The 15,432-nt window shown below is 43.2% G+C and overlaps 1 protein-coding gene across 5 annotated transcripts in view; it reads left to right on the top strand.

The window, feature by feature from the left end:
* MEGF11 (multiple EGF like domains 11) overlaps positions 1 to 15,432 on the top strand; it is a 789,316-nt gene that overhangs the window by 521,310 nt on the left and 252,574 nt on the right. For 4 of the 5 annotated variants that reach the window (XM_075346053.1, XM_075346050.1, XM_075346054.1 and 1 more), the window contains exons 6-8: positions 5,591 to 5,861; positions 6,018 to 6,138; positions 6,221 to 6,357. In XM_075346053.1, coding sequence (XP_075202168.1) covers positions 5,591 to 5,861; positions 6,018 to 6,138; positions 6,221 to 6,357 — 529 coding nt within the window. The remainder of the gene's footprint in view (positions 1 to 5,590; positions 5,862 to 6,017; positions 6,139 to 6,220; positions 6,358 to 15,432) is intronic. The other variant, XM_075346052.1, reaches the window with a different exon arrangement.

The raw sequence follows: 15,432 nt of genomic DNA, 5'->3' as shown, positions 1-15,432 counted from the left end.
TCGGGTCCTTGCCGGTGGGTGGCTTGTTTGGTGCCTTGTTCCGGTAATCACCTTGCTTTATCTTTAGGCTGTTTCCACCGGAACTTCACCAGTGATAGTACCTGCTCTGCAGTGTGCGCTTCTGGTTCCCATGAGTTTGTTCTGATCCTCGTCCATCTATCCTGACTCCTTTTCCTGTCCACCGCTCCATCCGTCTTGTCTGTGCTCCCTGACTTCCTGACCCTCTGCTTGCCTTGTTCTCTCAGTTCCGCTTCCCCCCTTTTGTTCTGATGTTCCCCTTCAGCTTCTGACCCCGGCTTGCTCTCTGACTACCGTTCTGCTCCCCATCTGATGTTACATCCCGGCTACTGACCTTAGGCTTTCCTCTGACTTTGGCTCCTCTTCCTGGCAATTAGATCAGAGCCTGGAGCAAGAGGGGTTCAAAAGGTCCCCATTGGTCCATATGAGAAGGCCATTTCTATTAACACTAAAAGTCCCAGAGAGGGGTCATTTACCATTTCTACCTTTGGAATCCAGGGAGCTCGAAATTTCTGGGACTTCTAGTGTTAAAGACCTGTGATAGTTAGGGGTCTTGCTGGAGATTTGTGCTTTGGGTTCAAAAATGTTCAAGCTACAATAGTTACAATACCAATGCCCAGGTGTGAAATACTGATCATCTGTCATCCATTAAGGGGGTGGCTGCTGTTGACTGTTACTTTCGTGGATTCCTTATACCGTGTGGACATTACAGCTGCTTGCTATTATAGATGCACAAAGATAAGGCTTGTATAAGGTGCCAGTGACACAGACATGTCCATGGCACCATGTCAGCTTACAGTCTATTAGTGACACCCATACTGTTTGATGTAAGGGCAAACCAAAAGGAGAGTGTAATGCTACCACGAGGGGGCGCAGGTACACAGGAGAGATGTAGAGCTTTAAGGTGTAATGCGGTGTCTGCCTACTAGACGTCACCAGTATCTAGACAGGGAGGTAGAAAAATGGTTGTATATGATGAGGGTCAGAGCCGGGAGGTCACGTCATAGGAGTTAATCTTTATTGTATGTATGATTTCCTGCAATGCTTACTGATATTATTTCAATTACCAGATATGCCCCTTTGTTTGGTCTCGATGACAGAAAACCCACCACATATCATCCTGCACCTGAGAATGGTGTCGGTGTGCTGGATGATATGTGGAGTGTGCAGGTATTGAGCCAAAAAAACAATTCTCGTTTTTGTATAGATGCTGATGAACTGTTTTTTTCACCTTCCATAATGTATACATTATACAGTTAGGTCCAGAAATATTTGGACAGTGACACAATTTTCGCGAGTTGGGCTCTGCATGCCACCACATTGGATTTGAAATGAAACCTCTACAACAGAATTCAAGTGCAGATTGTAACGTTTAATTTGAAGGTTTGAACAAAAATATCTGATAGAAATTGTAGGAATTGTACACATTTCTTTACAAACACTCCACATTTTAGGAGGTCAAAAGTAATTGGACAAATAAACCAAACCCAAACAAAATATTTTTATTTTCAATATTTTGTTGCGAATCCTTTGGAGGCAATCACTGCCTTAAGTCTGGAACCCATGGACATCACCAAACGATGGGTTTCCTCCTTCTTAATGCTTTGCCAGGCCTTTACAGCTGCAGCCTTCAGGTCTTGCTTGTTTGTGGGTCTTTCCGTCTTAAGTCTGGATTTGAGCAAGTGAAATGCATGCTCAATTGGATTAAGATCTGGTGATTGACTTGGCCATTGCAGAATGTTCCACTTTTTTGCACTCATGAACTCCTGGGTAGCTTTGGCTGTATGCTTGGGGTCATTGTCCATCTGTACTATGAGGCGCCGTCCGATCAACTTTGCGGCATTTGGCTGAATCTGGGCTGAAAGTATATCCCGGTACACTTCAGAATTCATCCGGCTACTCTTGTCTGCTGTTATGTCATCAATAAACACAAGTGACCCAGTGCCATTGAAAGCCATGCATGCCCATGCCATCACGTTGCCTCCACCATGTTTTACAGAGGATGTGGTGTGCCCTGGATCATGTGCCGTTCCCTTTCTTCTCCAAACTTTTTTCTTCCCATCATTCTGGTACAGGTTGATCTTTGTCTCATCTGTCCATAGAATACTTTTCCAGAACTGAGCTGGCTTCATGAGGTGTTTTTCAGCAAATTTAACTCTGGCCTGTCTATTTTTGGAATTGAGGAATGGTTTGCATCTAGATGTGAACCCTTTGTATTTACTTTCATGGAGTCTTCTCTTTACTGTTGACTTAGAGACAGATACACCTACTTCACTGAGAGTGTTCTGGACTTCAGTTGATGTTGTGAACGGGTTCTTCTTCACCAAAGAAAGTATGCGGCGATCATCCACCACTGTTGTCATCCGTGGACGCCCAGGCCTTTTTGAGTTCCCAAGCTCACCAGTCAATTCCTTTTTTCTCAGAATGTACCCGACTGTTGATTTTGCTACTCCAAGCATGTTTGCTATCTCTCTGATGGATTTTTTCTTTTTTTTCAGCCTCAGGATGTTTTGCTTCACCTCAATTGAGAGTTCCTTAGACCGCATGTTGTCTGGTCACAGCAACAACTTCCAAATGCAAAACCACACACCTGTAATCAACCCCAGACCTTTTAACTACTTCATTGATTACAGGTTAACGAGGGAGACGCCTTCAGAGTTAATTGCAGCCCTTAGAGTCCCTTGTCAAATTACTTTTGGTCCCTTGAAAAAGAGGAGGCTATGCATTACAGAGCTATGATTCCTAAACCCTTTCTCCGATTTGGATGTGAAAACTCTCATATTGCAGCTGGGAGTGTGCACTTTCAGCCCATATTATATATATAATTGTATTTCTGAACATGTTTTTGTAAACAGCTAAAATAACAAAACTTGTGTCACTGTCCAAATATTTCTGGACCTAACTGTATATGCTTATATAGGGAACTTAATATATTTTGATAAGTTTCTAATGTATGTCTTTGAATTTTAAATGATTATGTGCATTTTTTCATAGTGTGGTTTGATATATGTTTCTGTAATTGTATTATTGTACTAAAGGTAATTTGTCAGCAGGTTTTTGCTATGTAATCTGAGGACAGCATGATGTAGGGGTTAAAACACTGAAGTTAGCAATGTATCACTTATTAGGCTATGTGCTTTTCTTTCCACACAATGAAGGTTTAATCACCAGGAGATTATCACTGTCCAGACTACAACTCATGTGCCTGCTAGACCAACAATGCCCCTCCTTTAATTAGCACCTCACTGTTTATAGACAATGTATACAGAGAGCTGTGATGTAGGTTGGGTTAGCTGAGCTCTGCTACATGCTATATCCAAGGCTACATGAGCACGCTGCGTTTTTTGCCCTGTTGTATGGTGCAGTTTTGTTGTCAGAAAGTTGTCACTTTTGACTTCCAAGCAAAGACTATGTACATTCAAATTTGCTGTATGCACGTTGCAGTTTTCTTGTCTGCAGTCTGTTTGTCACAAACTTCTGACAAATAAACTGCAGCATGTTCTATCTTTTTGTGTTTTGTCCCTGCGTTTCTCACAAGTGATGGGAGGACTCACAAATCAATCCCCCGCCAACTCGGGTAGGTGGGGGATTGATCCCTGGTATCTGGCTGGATACCAGTCCCTATATAATCTATGAGGACCAAAATCTGGCGCAAAGGGGCAGTAGCAAGCGCTTCATACTCACCGATCACCGGCGCGGCTGTCACACTGCTCCCGCGGCCTCTCATTCTTCTATCAGGGCCGCTCATTAGGCTCATACATATTCACTGCTTCCCCCACCCACGTCTGTGATTGGTTGCAGTGAGACACACCCTTACATTGAGTGACAGCGTGTCTGACGCTTCCAATCACAGACCCGGTATAAAAATAAATACATAAAAAAAATTGGCGTAGGTTATCCCCATATTATGATACCAAGCACAGATAAAGCCATGGGTAAAGGCTGCAGCTCCAACCGTGCTCTTGTCTTGGCTGTATATCAAAATAGGAGCAACCGAATGCTGTTTTGTTTTTTTTCTTAAATTATTTAAATAAATAAGTTTTAAAAAACAGCATGCGGCCCCCTATTTTGATAACCAGCCAAGATAAAGCCGAACAACTGGTGGCTAGTATTCTCAGGCTGGCAGTTATTGGGAGCCCCCCAGCATAAAAATAGCAGCCTGTAGCCGCCCAGGATTGTCGCATCCATTAGATGCGACAACCCCAGCACTTTATCTGGCTCTACCAAATTGCCCTGGTGAGGTGGCAGTTGGGGTAGTTAAGGGGTTAATGGCAGCCCACAGCTGCCACCAAGCCCTAGATTAGTAATGGGAGGTCTCTTACCATGCCGGTGACTCGATAAGTAAATTATGCTCGCTTTATTATATTTTCTTTATTTTTACTTTATTTTTTCTTATTTCCTGAGTGTTCGCGGGGGTCAGACGTCACAGTTAGGTACTATATTGTCACAAAAAAGCATCAAAATCAGAATTAATAAACACACTAAAAACACAGAATCATTACAAGCATTTGTTTACATTCCAGGCTGTCTGGGACAAGGTGCAGTTCTCCTGCAGTTTTTTGTGACAACAAAAATGCAGCATGCGCATGTAGCCTTAGGCGGGCTTTGCACGCTGCGACATCGGTAACAATGTGTTACCGATGCTGCAGCGATAGTCCCGCCCCCGTCGCACGTGCAATATCTAGTGAAAGCTGCCGTAGCGATTATTATCGCTACGGCAGCTTCACACGCACATACCTGCCGTGCGACGTCCCTCTGGCCGGCGACCCGCCTCCTTCCTAAGGGGGCGGGTCGTGCGGCATCACAGCGACGTCACACGGCAGGCGGCCAATTGAAGTGGAGGGGCGGAGATGAGCAGGATGTAAACATCCCGCCCACCTCCGTCCTTCTCATTGCAGCTGGCGGCAGGTAAGGTGAAGATCCTCGCTCCTGCGGCTTCACACACAGCGATGTGTGCTGCCGCAGGAGCGAGGAACAACATCGCACCTGTCGCTGCACCGGCATTATGGAAATGTCGGAGGCTGCAGCGATGATACGATAACGACGCTTTTGCGCTCGTTTATCGTATCATCTAGGATTTACACACTACGACATCGCAAGTGACGCCGGATGTGCGTCACTTTCGATTTGACCCCACCGACATCGCACCTGCGATGTCGTAGTGTGCAAAGCCGCCCTAAATCTCTGATTGTGTCACAACTGCTGAACCCAGTAATCTAAGTGATACATCTTTGGAATCAGAGTTTCTACCCCTACAATGTGCTGCTCTGAGAAGAGGTAGCAAAAACCTGCTGACAAATTCCCTTTAAGTGATTATAGCATCTAAAGGGTGGTGTATATATTTTTTTTAAATCTTTTTGTCATGTACCATCACTTATAGCCCTCCATTAGGTAGACCACAGTCTGTACAGTTTCTGGAGTGGATGTCTTTTATTTCATATAAGGTCTATAGTCAGAATAATAGCTGGAAAAATCGTTCTGGAGAGAGTAAAGTGGAATGTATTCTAGCATAATTCTGATGTGATGTTGAACACTGAATCTTTTTTACTTCACCGGTGTTAATCCATTACAGTTTTGCTATATTCTTCACCCATAGGTTGTGACAGTGAACACTGGGGGCCGCACTGCAGTAACCGCTGCCAGTGTCAGAACGAGGCGCTGTGTAATCCTATAACTGGAGCCTGCGTGTGCTCCGAAGGGTACAGAGGATGGCGCTGTGAAGACTGGTGCGATCCAGGCACCTACGGCAAAGCCTGCCAGCTAAGGTGCCAGTGCCAAAATGGAGCAACATGTGACCACAGAACTGGGGAATGCCACTGTGCTCCCGGATACACAGGAGCTTTGTGAGTATATGTACCGCCTGGTTACATTTAGGACTTTCTTTTGTAAAATTCATTTATAGTGCATCCCGCTTAGAACACAAATAAACCCAAAGTGCACCTTATTAGAGTGTATCCAGTGTGATTAAAAGATATTTAATTTATCTATCCCCATACTAGTTGTGAAGAACTGTGCCCACCTGGAAGTCACGGGGCATTATGTGAGCTACGATGCCCTTGCCAGAATGGGGGAGTATGTCACCATGTGACTGGAGAGTGTTCATGCCCATCAGGGTGGACGGTAGGAAGTCTAATTCCCAGCTCTGACGCATTGCATGGTATATGAAGGACCTGACTAACCCCATCCCTCTCTCACTATATAGGGGTCCGTCTGTGCTCAGCCATGTCCTTCAGGAAGATATGGAGTCAACTGCAGCTATGAATGCCAATGTCACAATGGAGGACAGTGTGACCCTGTGACTGGACGGTGTCAGTGTGCCGCAGGATACACAGGAGAGAGGTAAAACCAGCAACCTACTGCAGCCGACTAGCGGATAAGTGTCTGCATTCAGAAGCTGATCGGGTGTATTAGTTTCAGATGGTAAAACCAACACAAAGGCTACGTACATATAGTGGTTTAACACTAGAAGTCCTAGAGAGGGGTCATTTAACATTTCTACCTTTGGAACCCAGAGACGGGTTGAATGACCTGAAGGATTTTAGCTAACATCCTATAATCACCGTCTTTTGTTCTGTAATTAAGGCCGTTACTTTCGCACCACAGGAGGTTGTTGTTTTCCATTGAGTTTAGCCATTTAGTTTCTTGTTAGTTCTATTCAGTTTGGACTAAGGGTCATTTGACCCTCTTTCGGGACTTCAGGGGGGAGCTCGAAATTTCTGGGACTTCTAGTGTTAAAACCATGACAGCCCTGTACGGTTGGGGTCTTCCCACTGTTTCCCTGCACAGCCCTTTGTTTTACAAAAAAACTGCGGTTTCACCTGCAAAACCGCAAGGCCATTACTATCGGCGACGGTCATCAAAAATTTTCAAATGAAAAATGCGTCAAGAAGGTCTCCTTCTCTCTGTAGTTCTGTAAAGCCGAAACTTTCTTTTTTATGCTTGTTTTGAACATTTCCTGAACGCTGTATCAAATTTTTTTTCTGATAATGTTTTTTAGCATTTTGCTCTTATGAATTTTTTCACTGGTGTTTTGAAGATTTTTTTGTTTTTTTATCCATAGAGAAATGAATAATGCACTAGTGATTTTTTTAAGCAAAGGCAATGAAAACCAGTCATAATTTTCACATATGTGAAAAAAAACAGATATCTGAATAAGGCCATGCACAGTGATAGGCGGACCCGGACTGTAAAAGTCCGCGTGGTTTCAAACTTACCCGAGTGCCGGGCCTGAGATTCTGGGTGTTGATCCAGATCTGCAACTCTGGGAATAAAAGAAAAAATAAATAAAGGAATAAAAAAAATAAGTATAAAGCAACCACTTAATACTTACCAAGGCTCCGAGGCAACTGTACACTGCTCCCGCAGCCTCTCCTTCACTTCCTGGGCCGCTCATTATTGCTTATCAATATGCACTGCTTTCCCTGCTTTCCCCGCCCACTGACCGTCCCAGCGTCTGTCATTGGTTGCAGTCAGACACGCCCCCAGTCTGTGTGACAGCGTCTGCCTGGAACCAATCACAGACACTGTCTGCGGGTCTATATCGTACAGTAAAAATAAATAAAATATTTGGTGTAGGGTCCCCCCATATTATGATACCCAGCACAGATAAAGCATATAATATAGGCTGCAGCCCCCAGCTCTGCTCTTATCTTGGCTGTGTATCAAAATAGGAGGAACCGAATGCAACAGTCCCGTTATCTGCAAGTCCACTCATCATTAGTCATACATCTAGGCTATTATACAGTGCCTTGTAAAAGTATTCATGCCCAGTGAACTTTTCAAGTTTTTTTTAACATTACATCGACAAACTTAAATGTATACTATTGGGATTGTATGTGATATACCAACACGAAGTAGTATTTGTAAAATGTAAAAAAAGATACATGATTTTCTAAATTAAAAATATATACATTGTGAGGGGAATTTGTATTCAGCCCTAGTTAACACTTTGTAGGACCACCTTTTGCTGCAATTACTGCAATTTTATGTTTTAAAATATTTAGGAAACCATGTATCATTTCCTTTACACTTCACAAATCCTTGCTACTTAGGGGTACTTTGCACGTTGCGACATCGCTACTGCGATATCGTCGGGGTCAAATCGAAAGTGACGCACATCCGGCGCCGGTAGCGACGTCGCAACGTGTAAAGCCTAGATGCTTTAAGGAACATCCCCTTACCTGCCTCCACCAGCTATGCGGAAGGAAGGAGGTCGGAAGGATGTTTACATCCCACTCCTCTCCCCCCCTCCGCTTCTATTGGCCGCCTGCCGTGTGACGTCGCTGTGACGCCGCATGACCCGCCCCCTTAGGAAGGAAGCGGGTCGCCGGCCAGAGCGACGTCGCAGGGCAGGTAAGTGCGTATGAAGCTGCCGTAGCGATAATGTTCGCTATGGCAGCTATCACAAGATATCGCATGTGCGACGGGGGCGGGGACTATCGCGCTTGGCATCGCTATCATCGGCTAGCGATGTCGCAGCGTGTAAAGTACCCCTTACTGTTGGTATATCACATAAAATCCCAATAAAATAAAATTACGTTTGTGGGTGTAATGTTAAAAAATGTGGAAAACATTCACAAGATATGAATATTTTGGGGAGGCACTGCAACACAAGTAAATAATACCGTGAAGTGATAATGATGACAGATGTACCCCTCAAATTACCCCATAGCAAATAGCGCCCATATGACAGTTAGTATAAAAGTGTAACAATATTAAATTGTGCCATCTCGTAGGGCCATTGGCTTGTGCTTTATACAGTCATATGAAAAAGTTTGGGCACCCCTATTAATGTTAACCTTTTTTCTTTATAACAATTTGGGTTTTTGCAACAGCTATTTCAGTTTCATATATCTAATAACTGATGGACTGAGTAATATTTCTGGATTGAAATGAGGTTTATTGTACTAACAGAAAATGTGCAATCCGCATTTAAACAAAATTTGACCGGTGCAAAAGTATGGGCACCTCAACATAAAAGTGACATTAATATTTTATAGGTCCTCCTTTTGCAAAAATAACAGCCTCTAGTCGCTTCCTGTAGCTTTTAATGAGTTCCTGGATCCTGGATGAAGGTATATTTGACCATTCCTGTTTACAAAACAATTCCAGTTCAGTTAAGTTTGATGGTCGCCGAGCATGGACAGCACGCTTCAAATCATCCCACAAATTTTCAATGATATTCAGGTCTGGGGACTGGGATGGCCATTCCAGAACATTGTAATTGTTCCTCTGCATGAATGCCTGAGTAGATTTGGAGCGGTGTTGTGGATCATTGTCTTGCTGAAATATCCATCCCCTGCATAACTTCAACTTCGTCACTGATTCTTGCACATTATTGTCAAGAATCTGCTGATACTGAGTTGAATCCATGCGACCCTCAACTTTAACAAGATTCTCGGTGCCGGCATTGGCCACACAGCCCCAAAGCATGATTGAACCTCCACCAAATTTCACTGTGGGTAGCAAGTGCTTTTCTTGGAATGCCGTGTTTTTTTTGCCTCCATGCATAATGCCTTTTGGTATGACCAAACAACTCAATCTTTGTTTCATCAGTCCACAGGACCTTCTTCCAAAATGTAACTGGCTTGTCCAAATGTGCTTTTGCATACCTCAGGCGACTCTGTTTGTGGCGTGCTCGCAGAAACGGCTTCTTTCGCATCACTCTCCCATACAGCCTCTCTTTGTGTAACGTGCGCTGTATTGTTGACCGATACACATTGACACCATCTGCAGCAAGATGATGCTGCAGGTCTTTGGAGGTGGTCTGTGGATTGTCCTTGACTGTTCTCACCATTCTTCTTCTCTGCCTTTCTGATATTTTTCTTGGCCTGCCACTTCTGGGCTTAACAAGAACTGTACCTGTGTTCTTCCATTTCCTTACTATGTTCCTCACAGTGGAAACTGACAGTTTAAATCTCTGAGACAAATTTTTGCATCCTTCCCCTGAACAACTATGTTGAATAATATTTGTTTTCAGATCATTTGAGAGTTGTTTTGAGGAGCCCATGATGCCACTCTTCATAGGAGATTCAAATAGGAGAAGAACTTGCAAGTGGCCACCTTAAATACCTTTTCTCATGATTGGATACACCTGCCTATGAAGTTCAAGGCTCAATGAGGTTACAAAATCAATTTAGTGCTTCAGTAAGTCAGTAAAAAGAAGTTAGGAGTGTTCAAATCAAGAAATTGATAAGGGTGCCCATACTTTTGCACCGGTCAAATTTTGTTTAAATGAGGATTGCACATTTTCTGTTAGTACAATAAACCTCATTTCAATCCCGAAATATTACTCAGTCCATCAGTTATTAGATATATGAAACTGAAATAGCTGTTTCAAAAACCCAAATTGTTATAAAGAAAAAAGGTTAACATTAATAGGGGTGCCCAAACTTTTTCATATGACTGTAGTTAGTTCCCATTATAAAGATAATGTTCCCAAGAAATAGTGTCCAACGACATTTTCTTTTTCTTGGGCAGTCTTCATTTTACAGCACTATACTGACTTTATAGCATCTTACCAATCAGCATGAGTGAATGAAGCGCAAAACACACATTATATTGCTCCCTTACACTGACAAACCCAAGAAACAGAGCTCCTGTTTGTATCATCTTAGGCAACGGATCACCACTTATATCTCTCCAATACAGGAAGTATGCAATAACCTTTCCTACTAAATCTTTTTCTTAGAAAAGGGTTTTATGATTGTGAAGACTTAGTGGTCCACTAGCACCTATGTGCCAGGCAGCTGAAGTCTTCCTTTTGCCCCCTGCAAGCATAGGAGCACAGCAATATCCACAGTGGAAAATCTCAGCTACAGTAAGATCCAGAAATATTTGGACAGTGACACAAGTTTTAGCATTTTAGCTTTTCACCCAAACATATTCAGGATACGATTATGTAGTCAATATGGCCTTAAAGTGCAGACTCTCAGCTTTAATTGAGGTTGTTCGTGTCCTAATTTATGTAAGGGTTTCGGAAGAGTATAGGGGGCTTTGCACGCTACGAGATCGTTAATGATTTATCGTTGGGGTCACGTCGTTAGTAACGCACATCCGGCGTCATTAACGATATTGCAGCATGTGACACTTTTGTGCGACCTAAAACGTTCGCAAAAGCGGCCAAAACCGTTTGCCGTGGAGAGGTCGTCCTAAAACAAAAAATTGTTCTCTTCTAATTAACGATGTTGTTCCTCGTTTCTGCGGCACCACACATCGCTGTGTGTGACACTGCAGGAGCGAGGAACATCTCCTTACCTGCCTCCACCGGCAATGCGGAAGGAAGAGGTGGGCGGGATGTTTACGTCCCGCTCATCTCCGCCCCTCCACTTCTATTAGACGCCTGCCGTGTGACGTCGCTGTGACGCCGCACAACCCGCCACCTTAGAAAAGAGGTGGATCGCCAGCCAAAGCGACTTCGCAGGGCAAGTAAGTCCGTGTGACGGGGATGCGCGATTTTGTGCGCGACGGGCAGCGATTTGCCCGTGTCGCACAAACGATGGGGGCGGGTACGCTCGCTAGCGAAATCGCAGCATGTAAAGCCCGCTTATATCTTGAATATATAGCTGCCTCTTTTTCAAGGAACCAAGGGTAATTGGACAATTATCTCAAAGGTTCTTTCATGAGTTGCATCTTCTATTCTCTCATTAAGCCATTATCAAATAAGAAGGTAAAAGTTTTGGAGCTGATTACAGGTCTGGTATTTGCATTTAGAAGCCGTTGCTGTGAACCCACAATATGCGGTCAAGTAAACTCACAATAGAAGTGAACCAAACTATCATTAGGCTGAAAAAAAGAACAAATCCATCAGAGAGATAGCAGAAATGTTAGGAGTGGCCAAGTCAATTATTTAGTACATTTAAAAAAAAAAAAAAAAATTAAGGACCTTGGTACTTGGGAACTCAAAAAGGCCTGGATGTCAACAGAAGTCAACAGTGGTGAGTGATTGCAAAATCCTTTATTTAGTGAAGAAAAACCCTTTCGTATCATTCACCCAAGTGAAGAACACTCTCCAGGAAGTAGGTGTTTCAGTGTTTAAGTCTACTATAAAGAGAAGACCTCATGAGAGCAAATATAGAAGATTCACTCCAAGAAGCAAATTATTAATCAGCTTTAAACATAGAAAGACCAGATTGGCCCTTCTCAAAAACATTTAAGAAGCCCAGACAAATTCTGGAAAAGCATTCTTTGGACAGATGAAACTAGGATCAACCTTTACCAGAATACTTGGAAGAAGAAAGTATGGGGAGGGCTTGGAACGGCTCATGATCCAAAGCACACCACATCCACTGTAAAAAGTGGAGGAGGCAGTGTGATGGCCGGGCATACATGACTTCCAATGTTACTGGGTCACTGATGATGTGACTGAAAACAGAAGCAGCCGGAAGAATTCTGAAGTGTACATGTCAATATATTTATTTAAGGTTCAACCAAATGCAGCAAGGTTGATTTGACGATGCTTCAGAGTACAGATGTACAATGACCCAGAACATACTGTGAAAGAATCCCAGGAGTTTTTAAGGCAAAGAAGTGGAATATTCTGCAGTCACCAGATCTCAACCCCATCAAGTATGCATTTCACAAGCTTAAGCTTAAAACATAAAGAGCTATTCCCATCTCCAAGATCCTATCCCAATATATAGCAGCAGGTGTAATAATAATATTAGCAAACACCTCCAGTTTTGTCTTAAGCTTGTCAAATGCATACTTGATGGGGTTGAGATCTGGTGACTACAGAATATTCCACTTATTTGCCTTAAAAACACCTGGGAAAGACCCATAAACAAGTAACAACTTAAGTCAGCTGCAGTAAAGGCCCAGTAAAGGAGGAAACCCAGCGTTTGATGACATCCATGCAGTTTATTGGTGACGTCCATGGCTTCTAGACTTTGGGCCAACATTGCTTGGAAAGGATTCTCTACAAAGTATTAAAAATGACCGAAGTGATGCAAGGAGGGTAGAAAGGCTAACCACGTTCAGCTATGCAGGTCACTGTTGAATTTCCAGGGTGCTCTGATAAAAAGTTCACCAAGTGAACTGGAGCATAGCAAAAGAAAATTATTGGCACTCCTCAAAAAAAATGTAAAAAGGTTTTCCTTCTTTATTTGAACATGGTTGAATACTCATAAAGCCACAGGCTATGTGAACATTTTCCTGACGGGATTCTGGAGCAAGGAAGCGCTTTCTTGTGCCGGAAATGCATCAGGACAATGTCGACATAGCTAAAAACTCATAGAGCCATGGCTATGTTCAATTAAAGAAGAAAAACTTTTTAAAAAATTTTGGGAAGGAGTGTCGATAATTTTCCTTTGATATTAAAAATTAACATTTTATCTATGGTAAAGTAATGTCCAATTATTTTTTCTATCCTCATATGAGGAGGCTTTGTGGAAAAATGGCTGCAATTCCTAAACGTTTCTCTGGATATTTATGTCCAACCTCCTTAATTAAACCTGATAGTCTACACAGCATCTCAATTGTTTCATTGTAAATAAAAATTAGTGTCACGCAGAGGCCAAACCACGAAGATTCAGTCACTGTCCAAATATTTCTGGACCTAAGTGTACGTCTGTATGTAGCCTAATGCATCTTGCGGCCTTGTGCTTTTCTATGGTCCCAGAACTGTTTGCTGGCTTGTGACTAAACTCTTGATATATACGGCAGTTCTGAGGCACATGACACTTCTGTAATGTGATGTAGATTTTGATAATTTTACAGATGACCAGGCTGAGCCCTCACAGGCTGGCTGTCGTAGTTGTGCCAGGCCATTTACCCCGCTGTAATGTTTCTCATGGTGTGGATGTGTTTTGTCCTTTTTAATTAAGGTATTTGAAGCATTCTGTTACCTGCTGCTGTAAACAGTAATGGCCGATGGTTTTCAGAACTGCTGAAGTCATCAGCGGACACTGAAGTGACACGGAGTTCAATAAAGAAACTCAATAACGTGTTTTATTAAAGAAGCAGAGGACATGTTTTACAGGTTTACACACGGCCTGTGTCAGCGGCACTCAAGCATTAGCATTATTACGGCTTTTTATTTATACAGTACTGGCCACATGCCACACAAATACCTCTCCCAGTTTTTCATCCATTCCTATAGATATAGATAGAATGAGACCTTTTTCGACAAAATTCTTGTCACCATTTATTATAAGCGTTTTGTGACAGCCAAACTTAAGAAGCCAGATCGGATTTTACAGAAAGGTAATAATAAATGCCCCACCACCACCTTGAGATGTCCATCACTGTTCCCCATATAAAAATCATCCTAAAGCCCGCTTTACACACTGCGATATCGGTACCGATATCGCCAGCGTGCGTACCCGCCCCCATCGGTTGTGCGACACGGGCCAATCGCTGCCCGTGTCGCACAACATCGCCCGGACCCGTCACACGGACTTACCTTCCCTGCAACGTCGCTGTGACCGGCGAACCGCCTCCTTTCTAAGGGGGGCAGTTCATTCAGCGTCACAGCGACGTCACAGCAGCGTCACTGAACTGCCGCCCAATAGAAGCGGAGGGGCGGAGATGAGCGGGACATAACATCCCGCCCACCTCCTTCCTTCCGCATTGTGTCCGAGAGGCAGGTAAGGTGAGGTTCCTTGTTCCTGCGGTGTCACACGGAGCGATGTGTGCTGCCGCAGGAACGAGGAACAACTTCGTTACTGCTGCAGTAACAATATTTGAGAATGGACCCCCATGTCACCATTGAGCGATTTTGCACGTTTTTGCGACGATGCAAAATTGCTCATAGGTGCCACACGCAACGGCATCGCTAAAGCGTCCGGATGTGCGTCACAAATTCCGTGACCCCAACGAGATCACTTGAGCGATGTCGTAGCGTGTAAAGCCCGCTTAAGAGCAGAATGTTTGCAATTAAGACAGTTTAATGAGTTGTAATATATTGAAAATGATTGAATATCATTATTTTCTTTGAGTCAATATGAGCGGCGGCCAGTCAGCACCCAATGCTTGGGTCAACCTCTACAACTTTACTAAGCTCTTTATCTACAATAGGTCCACACTGACTCATATGAGGTTTCTCTGCACTTCAGGTGTAAAAAATTAGCAATTTATTATACTATTGTGTATACCGTGAGAAACAAAATTCACATATACGACAGTCAGGAGATCTAATATATCTATTATATACAAAAAGAGCCACAGCCACACCATGATTTACCAGATACATATATGACCATTGGGAACCATGTTATGTATAGGGAACTGGATGGGGACTGAGGATAAGTCGTAATAATTATAAATCAAAGAGAAAACACACGACCAAAAATCCAAGGTGCAAAAGGTGAAATCTTTATTGACACAGGGGTAGGTGCGGGGCGGCACGAAGCAAGTGAGGGCGCGGACACCATTCACTGATCAGATTATACATACAATTATCACAGATTCCTTATA

This window comes from Anomaloglossus baeobatrachus, chromosome 4 (assembly GCF_048569485.1).
Source record: "Anomaloglossus baeobatrachus isolate aAnoBae1 chromosome 4, aAnoBae1.hap1, whole genome shotgun sequence".
Classification (NCBI taxonomy): Eukaryota; Metazoa; Chordata; class Amphibia; order Anura; family Aromobatidae; genus Anomaloglossus; species Anomaloglossus baeobatrachus.
This window is presented reverse-complemented; position numbering and strand designations above follow the sequence as displayed.